Source organism: Vigna unguiculata, chromosome 7 (genome assembly GCF_037176805.1).
Source record: "Vigna unguiculata cultivar grain cowpea cultivar isolate G323 ecotype 2 chromosome 7, ASM3717680v1, whole genome shotgun sequence".
NCBI lineage: Eukaryota > Viridiplantae > Streptophyta > Magnoliopsida > Fabales > Fabaceae > Vigna > Vigna unguiculata.
The window spans coordinates 36,540,019-36,560,115 of record NC_140798.1 but is presented as its reverse complement, the minus strand read 5'-3'; the positions used below and the strand labels follow the sequence as shown (position 1 = coordinate 36,560,115).

Here is a 20,097-nt window from a genome sequence, read left to right as displayed (position 1 = left end):
ATAAAATAAGGAGTTCTTAAATGTAAGAAAGAATGAAATATTATAAGTTTTGACATGGTAAAAATTGAAAGAGGAGACGAAAGAAGTTGCAGATTTAACTAGTCTTAATAACATTAGGAAACTATAAGATTAATTTGAAGAGTTTGGAACTAGTAGTGACTTTATATTTTAATATCCAAATCTGAGTACAATATGTATTGAAGTAATATCCAATTTTTTAAATTGAAATAGAGATAGGAAGAATGTGTATATATGTCCCATTTTCGTTCTTTATATATTCATTTTAATACCTATTAATGTTCTTGTTTTAAATTACTATATATTACGATAGTTAATTATTTAGATAATTTAAAAAAAATTATATTAATTTCTATTTGATATTGAATTTTGTGAGAATCTCAGATCGTATCTCATTTTCTTTTAGAAAGTCTCTTCTTTTTTCTAGCTCAATTTTCTCTCCATCAAATTTTGATTCAATGTCAGTTATCACTACCTAGAACAATCTACACGAAGAAATTTACCAAAATTCTCATTCAATTTCTCTTAACATTGAATTCAAAATTTTACACATTCTTTACATGTAACAATTTGTTTTCTCCTATATGCAAGTTCCTTTCTGCTTTGCATGTTATTCGTCCTTAATGAAAATTTCTTTGGTTGAGACCCTAATGTTGATCATCATTTGGGCCTTTTGCTGTATAGATAAAGTATTTTAATGTGTGAAATTGTTTAAGAAGAAAAGAACAATGTTAGGTCAAGACTATGAGGTAAGAGAAGCTATTTTTCTTTGCAAGATTAATGCTTTACTGTTGAAGTATAAATTTAATATGGGTTTAATTTTGGTGTGTGAATGTTGATAAAACTTGAAATTTTTTTTGAGAAACAAAATTATAAGGAATGATATGTTTGCAATGGTGATGATTTTCTTTTGTGTAAAGAAAGTTAAGATTGTTGTAAGAGGAAGAAAATTTGATTTGTGATTTGTAATTATTAAGTGTGGGTGAAATTGGTGGATGAGATACATTAATTTGTGGCTACTCTTGGTGTTATAAAATTTGTAGAACAAATGTTAGAAAAGTTGTTATAGTAGAAATTTTGGGAAATGAGTATGACTTTTTGTGAATTGTATGATTCAATGGTTCTTGCGGGTCTGTTTGCTTGAATGACTTTAATGCAGTAAGGTGATTTTACTTATGACATTTATCTTATGTGAATGAAGGAGTTATATCTTTTTAGATAGTTTTTTCTTGTGTGCTTCCTGTGTGATTATAAATATATTACCATATGTTTGACAATGCATATATATATGTGTAAAGGTTTTTACTGTTGGGTTGTCAAATTAGTTATTTCCAAGGAGAAATGCTAATATAGGATGAGTCCAAATGTATCGAAAGGAACTTGTGATGGGGGAGTATCCTGACTCTACTAGCATCTGACTCATATAGAGGATGATAACTAGGTGTGAGGGTCGAAAGAGGCTTTACATGACAGACAATATGGTATAAAAGAGGATCATACTCAAGGAGCTAGTGAAGTTAACATGTCAGTATTAGATGACTTATATGATTGTTCCACTTGAGTTATTATTGTTCAAAAGGAGGAGAAGAGAGACAATATGACAAGTGTAGAGTCTCACGAATCCATTCAATACATTACTCTACCGAGATTTAAATGTACTATGGTAGTTATAAGTTTGATCTTTGGTATCTTATTTGATATTTTGTATATTTCAAATATTTAATTATAAACCCTTTGTAAAAGATATAATATATTTAAATTGATATTTATTTTTATAAAAATTAACTTACCCTTGTATTTTGTTTGATCTCTTGTTTTCTTTTATTTTGTGATGATCATATATTTTATATATACGTGAGCAGATATAGGAGAGCTGATGGCGAAAGTGACACTGGAGCTATGATGGAAAAAATAAATGATTAGGATAAAAATATTATAGGGATGATGAATTGTAGTTTTGAAAAAAAAAAGCTCTATTAAGTTCCTGGTTTATATTTTGAAGTAATCATGAGTTCATTTTTTTTTTGTTAAAATACTCCATTGGTTCACGTTTTTGTACCAAAATCTCAAATAGGTCTTAAGATTTTTTTAATCTCAATTAGGTTCATATTTTTGAAAATACGTAATAATTATGTTCATTTTGTTAGTATGATGTTAAATATGTTAAGGATGTGTCAAATGTCAGTTCCTCATTTTTTGAATTTATTTATTTATTTTTATTTATTTTTTGAATTTTTTGAATTTTTTGATTTATTATTTTTAAATTATTTATGTCACGTGTCACGTCAATATTGTGGCACGTATCACGTCAATATTGTGGCACGTGTCAAGTCAGTATGGTGACACATATTAAGTCATTGTCTGAATCTTAATTTGATCAATATATTTGTTATTTTGATTCCATTTCAGTCCATAAGTTTTTAAAATTTTTCCAATTTCATTATCTCCAAATTGAGACCAAATTTAAATTTTATATAAATGTTATAATGACATTTTTATTAAATATTTTAATAATATTAAGTTTATTTAAATTTATATTTTACACTAAACTTTACTTATATTTTGTTTTAAAATTTTAAATATATTTATTTTAAGTTGTTACAAAATTGTTTTAAATAATTTATATACAAATGTTAGAGTTGGTTTAAAAATAATAATTTTATAAATTTAAATATCAAATTTTAAAACAATTTTGTAACAATTTAAAATAAATATATTTAAAATTTTAAAATAAATAAATAGAGTTTAATGTAAATTTTAAATTTAAATAAACTTAAAATTGGTAAAAGTATGTCATAAAAATATCACTTATAATAAAAATATCATTATGATATTTATATAAAAGTTAAATTTGGTCTCAATTTGAAAAAGATGAAACTGAACATTTAAAAAAAAAAGGAACTGAAATAGAATCAAAATAACAAATATATTTAACTTATTGTATTTCTTTAATTTGATTTCCTTTGTATGGTCTCCTTTAAGATTTTCTATTCTCCATTTTAAGTCTTTATTTCTACTTCATATTAATTTTACACGGTGCAAATTTTTAATGATATTTCAAATTGTGAGTATAATAAAATACAAAATAAGATAAGATAAATAATTTCATTTATTACAAAATTAGAGGGATTGGATGTAGGTGCAGAGACAGTTATATAAAAAATGTCCTTATCTTAAATAGGAAGAGTTTGACTCTATTAAGTTATAGATGCTTAAGTTTGAATAATTTTTTGATACGAGTTGAGATATTAACTTTTTATAGATATAATTAATATATTTTTGCTGATAAAAATTTCAAAAATTTAAAAAATGTTAAAATGATTTATGTTTTTTTTGTCAATTTTCAAAAATAATTGACTTTTAATAGTTAGAATAATCACTATCTGCATGATACAATAGCTTGCGAACTCACTTCTATATATATATATATATATATATATATATATATATATATATATATATATATATATATATATATATATATATATATATATATATATATGTGTGTGTGTGTGTGTTAAAACTTTGAAGGTTTGTGTTGTCAAATAGAACAGTTGCGTGACAATTCTTTTCTGTATAAATTTTGACAACGTGATTAATATCATTAACTTCCATCCTACGTCGCAGGAAAACCTGCACGACACATAGGATTGGTACCAAAACAAACAATTTATGTGATTTCTACAATTTGAATGATTTTTGGTTAAAAGGATAATAGTTATAACCTTATTGTAAAAAAAATTCAACTGGATTTTTATAGCTTTGTATTAACTTTAATATATACATATATATGTTATTTTTAAGAAAGTGGTTTATATTTTTGGAAAAAATAAATGCAACAGCGTACATATTGATATAAATTATAACATATATGTTATGGTAAGCAATTAATACAACGGCGAAGAGCCACAGTATGCGGTTAGATTAGAAATTGGAAGTTATGTGTGTAAGGATTTGAAGGGGAATTGAGTATTAAAAGAGTTGCAAAATAGAAAACTGTTTGCTTGAGATTGGAAGTGTTTGACAAAATCTTGTTTGTACTCTGGCGTACATAACAAGTAAGTGATTGAAAAATAGGCACACCGTTCAGCAACTCATAAGTCTTCTTCATGGCCATAACAAACTATAAATACTCCCACGTATCAACAACGCATCTAAATCACAAAGACAAAAATTGCATTAAGAAAGCAGAAGAGAAACGATGTCGCAGTGCGAAGGTAAATATATATGTTGTATATAGCAAGCATGATTAGAATAAGGGTTCTGGCTTTTCATATATAATTTGATATTTGACGTGTGTGCAGGTAAGAGTTCATGGCCGGAGTTAGTCGGAGTGGAAGGATCGGTAGCAGTGGCTACAATTGAGAGGGAGAATCCTTATGTGGATGCTCACACTGTGCTGAAGGGATCCATTGTGACCGCTGATTTCCGTTGTGACAGGGTTAGGATTTGGGTCACTAAAGAGGGAATCGTTTATCAGGCTCCCACCATTGGATAACAACTTCACACTCACTCACTTCATATGTTATAAGTCATCCATACAATATTTAAATAAGGACTTGTCTTCTTCAATTATGTTATTGCTTTCAAAAATAAAAGAAATTACCTTCTTCCTCTTCTCATCTTTCATTATTTATGTTCAAACTATGTTTCAGCTACCTTCTTCAAGGAGTTAACTATTTATGTCCATTTATTGCTGGTTAATTAAGAAAATTAGTCTAATCTAATCAAATTTGTGCCTTATGATTTATTCATAAAAGTTTCAATATTCATGAATGAATCTCTCACTTGTGTTATATTATTTTTTCATGTTGTTTTAAGGTGATAATACACAAACACCTATTTTCTATTCTACCTATTCAATACCGACAAAATAGTATTTATGTTTTTAAATATGAAATAGTTAGAGTAAATCAACTAGAAAAAAGAAAAAAAAATTTATTAGGTATTAGATATATAAGCAAGAAAGATATATAAGCAAGAAAATTGAGAAGTATATATGAAAATGTTTCCTTTTTTTTGTTATGGAATTGTTTTATTTTAAAAATTTAATCCAAGTATTTCTCATAAAATAACGTAGAATTTGTTTCAAATAAAATAAAAACTAATTAAATAATTTTTTTTATAAACCCAACTGTAATTTTTTAATCAGTACAAACAGAGTATCTGTACGTATATTTGAATCCTGGGTAGTTATTTTTTTCTTTCAAATAGATTTGTTATTAATATTTCTCCCTCTTCTTCGTTAGTTTAATCTTTCTTTTCTAATTAAATTTATTTAAGTAAAAAAAAACAATACGAGAGATAATATAGATAGAAGTCTATTAAAAAAATCATCGATATTTTAATTTGTATTTATGAATAGGAATTAACAAATACTATCTAAGAAGGGGACCGTAACTCCATCCATGTAGAAAATCAACATTAAAATAAGAAGTTAAATAGGCGAACTTGTTAATCTTGATTTTATGAAAATTCATAAACATTATGTATTACCTCGACATATTAATTGAAGTGAAAAAAATTTTCAACACATTAATCACGATTCATGCTTTTAATAACATATTTTCACAAAAAATACTGGGAGCAATTTTTTTTTTTTTTTTTGCTTAAATGGATTGTTGAGTGTAATGTAGAATAATTCAGTGCAACAAAAAACATATTTAATATATTCAAAATTACGAGTATATTTAATATGTTTAATTAAATAACTAAAAGTACTTAATACACTGCATTAATTGTTTAATAAATATTTTCTGTACATTTATAGTTAAAACAGTAAGCTATCAATCCAAGTTAACTTAAGCCGCTAAACCATTTGATCTTTGCAGTAAAACATAATTGCTATGGCCTTTCTCAAATGGATATGAATAAGCCTATCATATACAAGAACTGTTTATTTTTATTTTTTAAAAACATAGAGAAGTCGTATAGAGTAAGCTATTTTTATTTTTTATAATAATATTGTATTTGTACATTCAATATTATTATCATTACTACTAATATTTGTGAATGGATGAAACCAGGATCATTTTAATATAATTTAACAAATTGATAAAGAAAGGATAATAATAAAGATAGATAATGAAGGTGATAAAAGAATATAAAAAAGAAGAAGAAAGTGATGCACTTGAATTTAAGGTAGACATTGTGGTTTTCCAACACATGTAATACTAGAGAGTATATTAAATGATGGATTTTGGCAATGTTATGTTAGGTATCGTATTTAACCCTCTTGTGTCATAAAATAAAGAGTCCTTAAATGCAAGAAATACAGAAGTATTTATTTGGTAAGATATTAGACAAAAACAACCAAAATAAAGAGAAATACAGTGTGTTGATATTCATTGCAGTTCATTTCTTGGATATATAGTCTCTATCTATTCCAAAATGTAACCAACAAAAAAGATAACTTTTATAAAAAGTGATATAATTTTTTTTTCTTTATTTTTCTTCAAATTTTAATATTCAAATATGCATGATTTATTAAGTGCAATTTAATGAATAAATATATTATTGTGGATATTATTTGAATTTATTATAATTTCAATAAAGAATCTCGGATTTACTGGATAAAAATGTGAATACAAATAATATTTAATTTTTTAAATTAAATATAATGGTTAAATATGTTTTTAGTCTTTCGACCTTTAGTGAAAATTGAAATTAGTCTCTCTTGAAAATCTTAAACCAATTTAATCCTTCACATTTGTAAATACGTAGATTTAGTCATTTTAACCAAATTTTACTAAACTTATTTGACATTTCAAACATATTTTATTATAGTATTTTAGTTTGTTTATACCGTTTGACACATGTTATCTCAAATATTAGCTGAGAAACTTGTTTGAAATGTCAAATAAACTTAAAAAAAATTAGTTTAAAGAACTAAATATATGCATTTCTATAAAAAACTAAATTGGTTCAAAAGTTTTAAAAATGACTAATTTCAATTTTTCCTCATGAACAAAAATATATTTAACCATAAATATAAAATAAGTAAACAAGGAAATGTGTACATATTGACTGTGTAACTTATTTTTAATGCATATATTTTATTATTTCTATTTTTTTCCTATAATTATTGTTGTTTTTTTAATATTTAATGTTAATGAAAAGAAAATGTATTTTAATATTAAATACTTAACAATATTTTTTTTATAAAAAAATATTTAATTAATATTTAAAAAAGTAATTAATAATTCAATAAACAACATTTACAATATTATTTAAATATAATTACATTATGTCACGTTTTATTTATTTTCTCACGTTATCATCTCTTTTATAGAAATTATATAACAAATATGATAACATATTTTATAAATATTAAATATCTTAATAATACCAGAATATCTTATGTGTTTAGATGAATAACATAAAAAAAATACTCAATTCTGTTTTCAAACGTTCGACCAAAAATCTAATTTTTTACTAACCATAACACAATATTTTTATTTCCAATATTATTTAATTATATTTACATTTTATCTCGTACAAAAAATGTGTTGAATTTTATAATCGATAGAATTAAGGATAATTCAGTTAATTGATAATTATATATATCATATCTATTAATTCTTGATAATTCTATCCTAAAAAAGGAAAATAATTAAAAGATACAGTAATATATGGATATAGATATAAGATATATCTCATATTTCTCCTTATAAAAGTATCATCCGATTGTAAATCAATATCAAATTGTTTTTCAACTTTACTCTTTTCTCGTTCCTTTTTTCAAAGCAGCAAACGATGGCAGAAAGAGGAGAATCGTCGGAAGCCGTTATGCTGAAGAAAACAGAGGAAGAAAAATTACGGAAGGGAAAAATGATAGTTGGAGATGAATCGAAAGCGGGATATGAAGAAGAAGGAAAAAAAGTTAAACTGGTAACTTCAGATGGAGTGACCATGGAAGTGGAAATTTCAATAGTGAAGGAGATGGAAATTATCCAAACATTTATTGGTGCCACAGATACGGATGATTCTTTTATCTTTCCAATTTCCAATGTCAGCAGCCACATCCTCAATCAAATCATAGAATTGGTAAAGGGAGAGTATGATCAAGAATTGGCGAAGAAGCTCAGTCATGATGAGTTGAAGGAGATACTTGTCGCTGCCAATTATCTTAACATGAAGACTCTTTTCCACTTTATTGCCACCGCCATTGCAAACGTTATTCAGAATAAGAGTGTTGAATTTGTTAGAGACTTCTTTGGTATAGTTAATGATTTTACAGAAGAGGAAGAGGCTGAGCTTCGAAAAACTAATGCATGGGCATTCGAAGGGGTGGATGAAGATTGAGTTGATTTTTTATTTTATTTTATTATTATAAGTACCAATCTATATATTTTTTTAGTTTTTTTGATGTTTTTATATGTACACATTTTTATTTACTGGTTATAAATAATTTTTTTTAATATTTTCTTTTCATTGTTATATTTATAGTTAATTGATATTTCTAACGGGATATATTAAATTTTTTATAAAGAAATTGTTAATAATTTTTAATTTTTTTGCCTATGTCTATTTCCATCGCAAGATATGATATTTTAGAGATTGTATTTTAGAAGTTATAGATTATTTATCTAATTTATTTTTCAGGGTTAAATATGAAATTAATTGAAGTAACCCAACAGTATTGTTATTAAAGTATATATGCATAAGTATAATGTGTCACAATGTATTTAAAAATATATTTTAAATTTAAAAACATGTTCTAAAACGTTGATACGATTATGTAATTTTGAAGGTATTTTGAAATTCGAAAATATTTTTCAAAATATATATTTTGAATAAATATATATATATATATATATATATATATATATTATTTTATTGTTACTTATTGTTTTTATGTAAGTTCATAAGAGAATTGGATATTTTAAGATTAAAGATAATAAATATGAGAAAGTGTATTACAAGAAGATATATTTATATGACTTTTTAAGTCTATGTGATAAAAAAAGTAATTTAATATTAACCAACATTAATAAAATAACAATTTATATTGAATAAATAATAATAATAATAATAATAATAAAACCTTTATTAATATATCAAATATTATTTGGTATAAAAAATATTAAAACTTAAATTATTGAAATTTTTTATAATTACTATTAATATATATATATATATATATATATATATATATATATATATATATATATATATATATATATATATATATATATATATATATATATATATATATATGAGAATAGAATATGTGAAAATATCTTATAGTTTTTTATAGCCTTTTTAGCGATGAGGTTAATTGAAGCTATTAGATCATATTACGTGGCATTGAAAAACATTTGAAGTGAATTTAGACACAATATTTACAAAATCTAAAAGTACATGTACGTAACTTTTGTTCATTCTCCCACTTATCATCTCTTTTATAGAAATTATGTAAGAAACTTATTATACGAGGAGAAGAAGTAAAATTCTAAAGCTAAATTTTTAATTTTGTACGGTTGTGCCAAGAATACGCATAGTTACAAGAAATAAATTTTTACGATACAAAGTTATTATATGAAAATTCTTTTTCATATATGTATTCATAAATTTATACTATTTTTAAATAAAATTATTTTAAATAATAAAAGTAAAATACGTGTTTCTAAATTAAATATTATTAAATTATCAAGTAATTAAAACTCATAAAATAAAAAAATAAAAAAAATATATAGTATAGAAAAAAACAATTAATACCTAAAATATAAGTTTTTTTAATAAATTTATTAAATGACTAATTAATACCTTAAATATAAGTTTTTAATAAATATTTTTAATGATTAAGTAATTAAAATCCATAAGAAAAATTTAAAGAAAAATAGTATAAAAAAAGAATTATTACTTTAAAAATAAATATGAATAAAAAATTAAATTACATTGAAATAGAAAGGAAAGTAAATTAAGTTGAAATATATTTCAACTTTTAAAAAAAATCAATTTAAAAATAAAAAAATGGATGAAGAAGTAAAACAATTCTTTATAGACAAGCAGAAATTATGAATAAAATAAATACGGAAAATGAAGTAAATTTTGTAGTATATTCTTTTAACAGAACTGTCAGAATGACACATATCAAACAAAGTTTGTGAACAAAAATTAATCACCAGATATTGTTGTTAGAAAAAAAAAAAATACTACCAGTTAAACACATCAACAAAATTCACTCTTATTTGTTGATATTTCATCGTATTTTCACAATTAAAAACTTCCATAAAAATTTTATTATAAAATTCCATGAGTCATATATAGATGACAAAAATACATATGTCCTAGGATATTTATTATCCGCAAATAGCATGTATTTTAATACTGTTTATAAACGGGTTGGGTACATGTATCATATGCGAGTATTTATTATCTGTAAATATTTTCGTTGATTTCATTCAATTTTGTTCCTATTTTCATTGAGTTTTATTCAATTTAGTCATAATATTTTCCTTTGTTCAATTTAATCTTAATTTTCGTCAAATTCAATTTGATCATTTTTGCCAATATTGTTTAAATAATTAATAGACTGTGAATAATGTTTGTCACGTGTCAGTTTATGAATTTTTTTAATTTTCTTTATTTAAAAAAAATTCCGTGTGGATTAGTGACGTGTGTCATATGCTTTATATTCAATTTAATTCTTATTTTAAAAAAAAATTGAGTAATTTTGCTCCTCTCTAAATCCAGACAAAATTTAATTTTTATAGAAATTTATACTAATATTTTAATTAATATTCACATTTTTAATAAATATTTTTGATTTAGGATTATAGTTGGTTTAAAAGGATTGAAACTATTGATTTATAATTTTAAGATGATATAAAACATATAAAGTAATGATGTTACTCCCTACTTTTTAATCTCTTAAAATTTAAAAAATTATGTGTGATTTTTAACCGTCTAAAATCTTAAATTAACGGTGATATTCTCCACTTTTAATATCTATGTATAACTAAATCGATTAACTTGATTTTACAATTCATTTTGTATCTTGTGTGGATGAAAAATAAAAATTATTTTTATGAATAAAAACTTAAGAATGAACTTGAGCATTTTATTTATTTATTTTCTGGCTACATATTTAATTCTCATATTGCTAATGTCGATTATACTTGTATTTATACTATTTTAGTGGTTTAGGCATTGAATGAGTAGCTGGGTGTGGATGACGACGCATGGAGATTGAATACAACTACGTACTTTTCAATTGCAAACTCCAAATTCATAGGTAGGTGGGAGCCTCCCATTCTTTGTCGTCCATTCATAAGTTGATAAAATAGATATGAAAATTTTTATATCTTATTAACGATATATAAAAGATTTTTTTTTTATTCATATTTCAAAATACTAATTTTATATTTTTAAAATATAATTATTTATTACATTTTTTAGAATTTACTATTATTTTTGCAAATTTTTTTAAAAATCATTTATCTCTGCTTCTTTTCTTTTCTTTTTTAATTATCAACCGTTATTCTGTTATTCTTTTATCTTTTCTGATATATTTAACTTTATTTTTAATAAATATAATTTTATTTTGTATACTAACTTAAAAACATTCATTATCATCACTTACTAATATAATATCACACATATTTAAAAAAATGTGTACACACATACGCTTTCGCGTATGTATATACTAATTTTTAAGAAAGTGGTTGTTTTGTATATTTCGCAAAAATAAAGGCAACATCAATTACAACACATATGTTATGGTAAGCAAGAGGCACAAATTTTTTGGACTTAGGTTAACGAAACAGTATGCGGTTAGATTAAAAAATGGAAGTTATGTGTGTAAAGATTTGAAGGGGAATTGAGTAGTAAAAGCGTTTCAAAATAGAACACTGTTTGCATGAGATTGGAATGTTTGACAAATATTGTTTGTATATATCAGAACACGTAAGTGATTGAAAAATAGGCACACCGTTCAGCAACTCATAAGCCTTCATGGCCGGAAGAAACTATAAATACCTCCACATACCAACGCATATCTAAATCAGAAAGAGAAGAATTGCATTAAGAAAGCAGAAGAGAAACAAACGATGTCGTTGTGCCAAGGTAAATATATTGTATATAAATCATGTAAAGAATAAGGGGTTGTTATGATTCTCGACATGCCTTATAAATCGCATGTTCCGTGTCTAATATGTATCGGATATTGACACTCGTATGATACTTGTAAGACATATTATGTTCAATTGGAAAGATATTTTTTTTTATTTCATATGATTTTGACAATTAAAATAAGGAACAAATCTTATATTATTATTACTTTTTGCATATTGGATATTAGATAGATACATTAAATTCATTTTTGTGTTAGTTAATTATGTGTTAGTTGATAGTTTCAAACTTAATATATATATATACATATCGAGTCTCGTGTCTTATATTTTTTCAATTTAGTCTGTATCCGTGTTGTATCCGTACTCATTTTCTTATCTGGATAACATATTGATAATTTGATGTGTGTGCAGGTAAGAACTCATGGCCTGAGTTAGTCGGAGTTGAAGGATCGGTGGCAGTGGCTACGATTGAGAGAGAGAATTCTTATGTGAATGCTCACACTGTGCTTAAGGGATCCATAGTTACCGATGATTTCCGTTGTGACAGGGTTCGGGTCTGGGTCACTAAAGAGGGAATCGTTTATCAGATTCCCACAATTGGATAGCAACTTTACACGCACCTACTTCATATGTTATAGTCATCCATATAATATTTGTCTTCAATTATGTTATTTCTTTCAAAATAAAAAGAAGGATCATATATAAGAAACTGCCTTCTTCTTTTTCTTCTTCTTCTCATTTTTCGTTATATATATTCAAATTATGTTTCGTTTTCCTTCTCCAAGGAATTAACTTTTTATCTCCATTTGTTGCTGGTTAATTAAGAAAATTAATCTAATATAATAGAATTTGTTCGTTATGACTTATGCATAAAAGGTTCAATATTCATGAATGAATTTGTCACTAAAAAGTGTGTTATATTCTTCTTCTTTTATGTTCTTTTTATGATAATACACAAACACCTTATTTTCTATTCTACCTATTCAATACGAACAAAATTATATTTTTATTTTAAAATATGAAATAAATTAGAGTAAATCAACTAGAAATACTGGGAGGCAGTTTTTTTCTTCTTAAAATATTGCTGAATGTGAATAATTCAGTGCAACAGAAAAGATATTTTATATATTCAAAATTACAAGCATATTTAATATGTTTAATTAAATAACTAAAAGTACTTAATACACTACATTAATTTTTTTAATAAATATTTATGGTTAAAACAGTAAGCTATACATCAATCCAAGTTAACTTATGCCGCTAAACCTTTTGACCCTTGCGGTAAAAGCATAATTAATTGCTATGGCCTTCCTCAAATGGCTATGAATAAGCATATCATATACAAGAATTTTTTATTTTTATTTTTTAAAAATATAGAGAAGTCGTAGATTTGCGTAGCAAAAACTTAAATAATAGAGAGAGGGAAACAAATGTTTTCAAGGCTCATCGAGCATAACTGAGGCTGGTCTAGCCAAAAGTTTTCAAGAGGACACTTTTTTGTTTGCAGAACTCAGTAGCCTTATGTTTAAAAAAATTCATCAAAGCATTTCAATCATTTCTTTACTTCATCAATTTTTTTCTTTCTTGCCAAGCCAAAGTGTGCAAAAACAAATTTAATCACTTATTCTACAATTATCTTATCCTAACGTCATTCCCAATTTTGTTTTCCTAGTTTTAAAACTCACCATAACAATTCCCAATCAAATAACAATAACATACATTTTCAAATCACAACTTATTCCGTGATCAAGATTTTTGAACACCTTTAAGACAAAGTGCATACTTAATAAATATGTGATTACTCACTTTAGATGATATGGTTCAAGTAATGATATATCTAATCATTTTAGTGTTAGGTTTATAAAGGAAGTTTCATCGGGAGAACAAACATCAATAAAATCCGAGTCTAACCACATAAGGTTTGACACCATTCTTAATCCAAAATCTTGAAGTAATGAGTTTATGACTCTTTATTCTTATATAGGGCTCTAATTTTTCATTTATAGCTAATATGAGATTTAGACTCAGACTTAAATTCTTAATACTTATAAAACCAAATTATTAATTCTACCTAACATAATTAACCGAGTAACATACTAAATGTTAGACTTTCTTGAGTACATCAATAATTATTACGATGAATAGGATCTGTCTCCGCTCAGAGCCTTTCATCTTCCGCTCAGCCTTTATATTAGTTTTTTTTTCTTTTCTTTTTTTGTTATGTTTGCCTATATTAAGTAGACATGTCAAAGTGAGCCAACCCGACTCACACGGGTTGGCTCACCACGAGTCGGGTTGAAAGTGAGTGAACCCAACTCGGCTCACTTTCTGGTTAGCAAGAAATTTTGTAATCTGACTCAACCCATCAGGGGTTGGTGGGTTAAGTAGGTTGGCTCACCAACCCATTTTTTTTTTTTTTAGTATTCAAATATTTAAATAAATTTTTAAGTAACCCCTGAGATAACAATCATAGTAAAATCAAAAATCAATGTTTTGATCATGCTCAACACCAATATATGAAGAATTATTTCCAAGAAAATATCCATTAGTATAAGAAAGCATGACTAATATTACAAATTTTCTGTCATGCTATTCAACAAAATATAAATAAAAAAACTATACATTTTTTTCATGCTAATTTAAAAAAAAATTGTTTATAAGACGGTTACTTGAGTAATTTACTATAAAGATTATAGTTAAAGATTAAAAAAGTAACAACATATATATATAACTTGATAATCAAATTAATTAAACATTCAAATATAATTAAGCAACATTCTAGCATTTAAAAATATTAAATTGTGAACAAATATAAAAGAAGTAGTAAATAATTATTAAAAAATTAAAAAAAAATTAAAAAAAATTAAAAAAAATTTTAAAAAAATGTTGGTGGGTTAAGTAGGCTAACCCACTATCAACCCGGCTCGAACCCGTTTAACCCGTGGGTTAAGTGAGCCGGGTTGAGTTCAACCCACTTTTGAAAAAGTTGAATTTTTTTCAACCCAACCCGACTCGAACCTGTGGTGAGCCGGATTGACTCACGGGTTGAAACTCATTTTAACATCTCTAATATTAAGGCTGTGTGGCATCTCTTCGTTCTTTGTTTTCTTTGTTCTGGCATTTTTTTTTTTTACTTTTCTCTCTGTTGCCACCAAGTGTTTTGTTCAATGTCTTTTGGATCTGACATGAACACCAGAATTGTGCATAATATGGTATCAAGAGCATTCAGAATTTGAAAGTTTTATGATACTTTCCTCTGCTTTTATGCCCTCTTAAATTATATTAATTTAATATTTGCTTCATGTAATGTTAGATGCGTACAGAGTGTTAAATTATATTAATTTAATATTTGCTTCGATGTAATATAAGAAATAACTTTACCGAAAAGATTCTAAGGTGATGATTATTAGAATATAAATGTATTAAAGTTATAAAAATTATTTTAAATTTATTAAATTAATTTCCTCACTTCTCTCCTTATAGGGGTATTATAGTGTTTTACTAAAGTTTTTAAAATACTAGATGAGTAAAATATGACCGTTGCTCCTGAGAAGTTGAAGGATATATTATGTTCCAAAAGAGAAAGTAAAAGAAAAGTGACTCTGACAGGAGAAGACTTTGTATTTGGTAATTCTATATTATTAAGAAGTCATTAAAGAGAAGTAAGAAGAGGAAAAACATTGATTAAGAGAACTTTGTAATAGATCCAGGTAAATTCTTGAACTCTTCTAATCGTATAATTGTGAGAATCATAGTTTCTAAAAGTTCGTGTATAATAAAATTGTTTCTTGAATGGTTGATTTTACATTGGTATCAAAGTCAAGTTTAGGAATTTATAATTCTCCATAGAAAGAATTTCCCAAATTATAAAAACCCTAATTATGGAATTTAGGGATTTTAAATTTTTATTTGGTTTTTATAAAATTGGGTGCACGAGTTACTGTTTGATACATTGTAGTATGCGTTGTATGGTATGTGCACAAATATTAATTTTCCCTTTTATGATTTATTAATTAGATTAATTATGTGTCTTTTTGTTATGCATGGAATTGAATTGAAAACTTTGATTAACATGAATGGATAAAGCAAAATTTGGATTGCACTTGAATTTGCAAGCTTTTGGTACTGATAAGAATACTTTGAAAAGTGCATTCACTTATATGTATGGCATAATGATTTGTTTTATGAATACTTTGAGAAATGCATTCACTATGGCATAATGGTTTGCTTTATGTATTATATGTTATTGTTAATTAGGAATTAGGAATTAATTGTATGGTAAATTTGTAACGATAAAAGTGATCAAATTTTACGTTTTAATTAATTCCAAAATAAAGTGGAGTTAAGAATTATCCATGAAATAAAGGATACCAAACTGGATATATTAATTGGTTTATAGAAAGTTATTTTTATAAGGTATTATTAAAAGATAGCATACTTGAGTATGATTGATTGTCTATTAAAAAAGATCTTTTTCATCATCTTAATTGTATGATATATATATATATATATATATATATATATATATATATATATATATATATATATATATATATATATAATATATATATATATATATACCCAAAGCAATAATTTAACTCAACCCTCACAAAATTCTTATTACAAGAGTATTAGAAGAGTCAAATACAAACTTAAAGTGTCTTTGACTTGGAGCAAAGAACATAATAGACTTAGAGCCCATTACATAGTTATTAACACTCACTCCCATAATTATTCTAAATGATGTGAAACTTTTCAACACATGTTATTTTCATGAGGCCAACCGTAATAACAAATCGTTTAAACTAAGATGAAAGTGAATTCCACCTTATAAATATGTGGTCTAAATATCAAATTGACTTGATAATCAACGAATTTGTAGCTGCAATTAGAAAAATCATAAAAAAGGTAAAAAAAGAGAAAAAAAAATCAAACAACAATTATATATATCTCCTACCGACGTTTAGCTCATGTACAACGTAACAGTTCAGTAGCACCAGACTTCAGATATCACTTTTTAATTTACTACGTCATATTAGTGCACTTTTGGGAGAAAATGCAACATTTCTTTTCTAAGATCATCTAAAATACGATTCAGGGCGTATCCATGTAAAAAATGACTTTAAAATAATTTTGTTTTCTATATCTAAAAAGTAAACTTCTCAATTACACAAAATTAACATGTAAAGTGAGATTTATATTTATTTATATTTTTTAAATTAGTCTTATTTTTAATCGATATAACTTTTGATACTCTTTTCTTATGTTGAGATATATATGATGAATGTTTGATAAGTGAACCAATGGTTAACGTAGTAATAAAATATCGTCCTCTAGGATTGATTTGTTTTATACTAGATTCCCAATTCGCGTAATTTTGAGCAAATGTGGATAAATAGAATTGCTATCATAAAATTTATAACAAAAACTTTAATCAATAGAAGATAGAAGAACCGTTAGAGGATTGATTTCGTACTTTTTCCTATAGAATTATACTCCTTTTCAATTGATGCAAGCAATGTAATCATCCACTTGAGTTTACTGAGAGTTGTTTTACTCCTAATCCCTTAGTAAGTAAAATCTATTCATTGAATTCGAACCCCTAATTTCTTAGGTCAGTTTACAAAAATTCAATAAAATCATGAGAAATCAATAATCATCTCTATTGCAAACTAATTAGATATGCCTAATTGTGACATAATCTAACATGTCTTGTTTATAATTGCAAACAATCCCCACTTTCTCCATTGTGAAATTGCTCATAAATAAATGATAAAACCATAAACAGAGCACTGAGATAAAGAACATTAACAAAACATCAAATGTAAAGAATAGAACCTATAATCCAAAGTCTTACATCAACCTCCAACAAAAGGAAATTAGTTATGTATAATGAAAAGAAAAACTTCAAACGGTAGGCAAAGCAACTGATGGAAATAGAGAAGAAGAAGAAGAAGTTTTTTTTTTTCGTGAACACGCCTCCTTTTATCTTTTCCACGTTCTCTCGTTTGTTGACGTGATTTTCTCTCTCCTCTAATCGTTTCTCCATATCTCTCCTCTTTCCACGTTCTCATGTAATCTTTAAATTTTTCGCTGGAAAATTCACAGGTTGTGGAAAAATCCACAGGCCACCTGTGAAACACACTGTTTTGCCCATGATCTCCTGAAGCAAACTCCACAGGTCGTGGAAACACCCACTAGGCACCACATTGTTTTGTATCCTCCAATTTGAAGCAAAAATCACAAGTTGTGGAAAAATCTACCAAGCACCTATGGAACAAGTTGTTTTGAAACTCGCATTATTGAAGTCAAATCCACAAGTCGTGAAATACTCCACCAGACACTTGTGGAACATGCTGTTTTGCGTCTAACTTACTCCCTTTGACCTATTTACACAAACAATGTACCAATTCAAATGTATTGTCCGAAACTAGATAATGCATGATAAAATTAATCCAATAATGTACAAATGCATAAAAATGTCTTTAACTAATGCATGAATATACCTATATATTATCTGCTTATCAATATATCTCGAGCATGAAATATTATTGGATAATACGATTGTATTAACAGCAGATGAAATAATAAACTCAATTAAACAAAAAACTTTATTAGGATAGATTCTGAACCATGAATTAAACAACATGCTTAGGTGCTTAGATGTCTTATTAGAACAAATTAGATACCGTTAAATCTTGCAGCAGCTCGGATATTAGTGGTTATGTAATAAAGGAAGTCTCAGAATGAATCCCTAGAAATATAATTCAACTCAATCTAATCCGAAACAAATTACTCCACGTAAATCCTATATTCATGTATACACGAACTATAAGCATGCCTATTTTAGTTGACCTACCATACACATTTGGTACCTTGTACATAAGAGTCACTGTCCTAAGAGGATGGATGTTAATCGTTTCGGAAAGTATATCTCAAAGGTTGTTTAGTGGAAAAGTATAATTTTGAATGAATTTTTAACAAATCTTTTAAAGTGATTCTAACAATTTGAATGAATTATGGTTAAAAGGATATATAATAGTTATAATTTTGTATGTACGTGACTATTCATAATTAATCTAACCTTTAAATCATTCACATAGATCTTGTTGTACTTTTATCCTAATTAAAAAGGTACATTTATACGATAAAATTAATTTAATTAATTAACTTATATATATATATATATATATATATATATATATATATAATATTTAAGAAAGTGATTTATATTTTTCGCAATATAACTGTAATATACGTCATGGCCTAGTACAAGGGCGAAGAGGCACAAGTTTTGGATAGAGTTGATGAAGTAGTATGCGGTTAGATTAGAAATTGGAAGGTATGTGTGTAAAGATTTGAAGGGTTGATAAGCAGCAAAGAGTTTCAAAATAGAAGAGTGTTTGCGTGAGATCGCAAATGTTTGACAAATCTTGTTTGTGTAAATATTGACAATCTGATTAACTTGTGTCGTACATAATTGAAAAGTAGGCACATCCGTTCATGGCCAGAACAAACTATAAATACGTCCACATATCAACGCATCTAAATCACAAAAACAAGAATTGCATTAAGAAAACAGAAGAGAAAGATGTCGGAGTGCAAAGGTAAATATATATGTTGTATATAGCAAGCATGAATAGAATAAGGGTTGTGGGTTTGATATATAATTTGATATTTAATGTGTGTGCAGGTAAGAATTCATGGCCGGAGTTAGTCGGAGTGGAAGGATCGGTGGCAGTGGGTACGATTGAGAGGGAGAATCCTTATGTGGATGCTCACACTGTGCTGAAGGGATCCATAGTCACAGCTGATTTCCGTTGTGACAGGGTTAGGGTTTGGGTCACTAAAGAGGGAATCGTTTATAAGACTCCCACCATTGGATAGCAACTTCACACTCACTCACTTCATATGCTATAAGTCATCCATACAATATTTAAATAAGGATTTGTCTTCTTCAATTATGTTATTGCTTTCAAAATAAAAGAAATTACCTTCTTCA

At 26.0% G+C, this 20,097-nt stretch overlaps 3 protein-coding genes and 1 pseudogene across 3 annotated transcripts; all 4 read left to right on the top strand.

Moving 5' to 3' along the window:
• Nucleotides 1-4,219: 4,219 nt before the first annotated feature.
• On the top strand, nucleotides 4,220-4,647 carry LOC146884847 (glu S.griseus protease inhibitor-like). Its single transcript, XM_085675386.1, has 2 exons — nucleotides 4,220-4,235; nucleotides 4,323-4,647. The coding sequence occupies exons 1-2, from the start codon at nucleotides 4,220-4,222 to the stop codon at nucleotides 4,514-4,516; spliced, it is 210 nt and encodes a 69-aa protein (XP_085531512.1). The 3' UTR covers nucleotides 4,517-4,647.
• Nucleotides 4,648-7,739: 3,092 nt separating this feature from the next.
• Nucleotides 7,740-8,410, top strand: LOC114189523 (SKP1-like protein 14 pseudogene; annotated as a pseudogene).
• Nucleotides 8,411-12,023: 3,613 nt separating this feature from the next.
• On the top strand, nucleotides 12,024-12,804 carry LOC146884846 (glu S.griseus protease inhibitor-like). Its single transcript, XM_085675380.1, has 2 exons — nucleotides 12,024-12,087; nucleotides 12,507-12,804. Exons 1-2 carry the CDS (start codon nucleotides 12,072-12,074, stop codon nucleotides 12,698-12,700), a joined length of 210 nt encoding a protein of 69 aa, XP_085531506.1. The 5' UTR covers nucleotides 12,024-12,071; the 3' UTR covers nucleotides 12,701-12,804.
• A 6,846-nt stretch (nucleotides 12,805-19,650) lies between these two features.
• Nucleotides 19,651-20,097, top strand: LOC114190773 (glu S.griseus protease inhibitor-like). Its single transcript, XM_028079801.2, has 2 exons — nucleotides 19,651-19,702; nucleotides 19,789-20,097. The coding sequence occupies exons 1-2, from the start codon at nucleotides 19,687-19,689 to the stop codon at nucleotides 19,980-19,982; spliced, it is 210 nt and encodes a 69-aa protein (XP_027935602.1). The 5' UTR covers nucleotides 19,651-19,686; the 3' UTR covers nucleotides 19,983-20,097.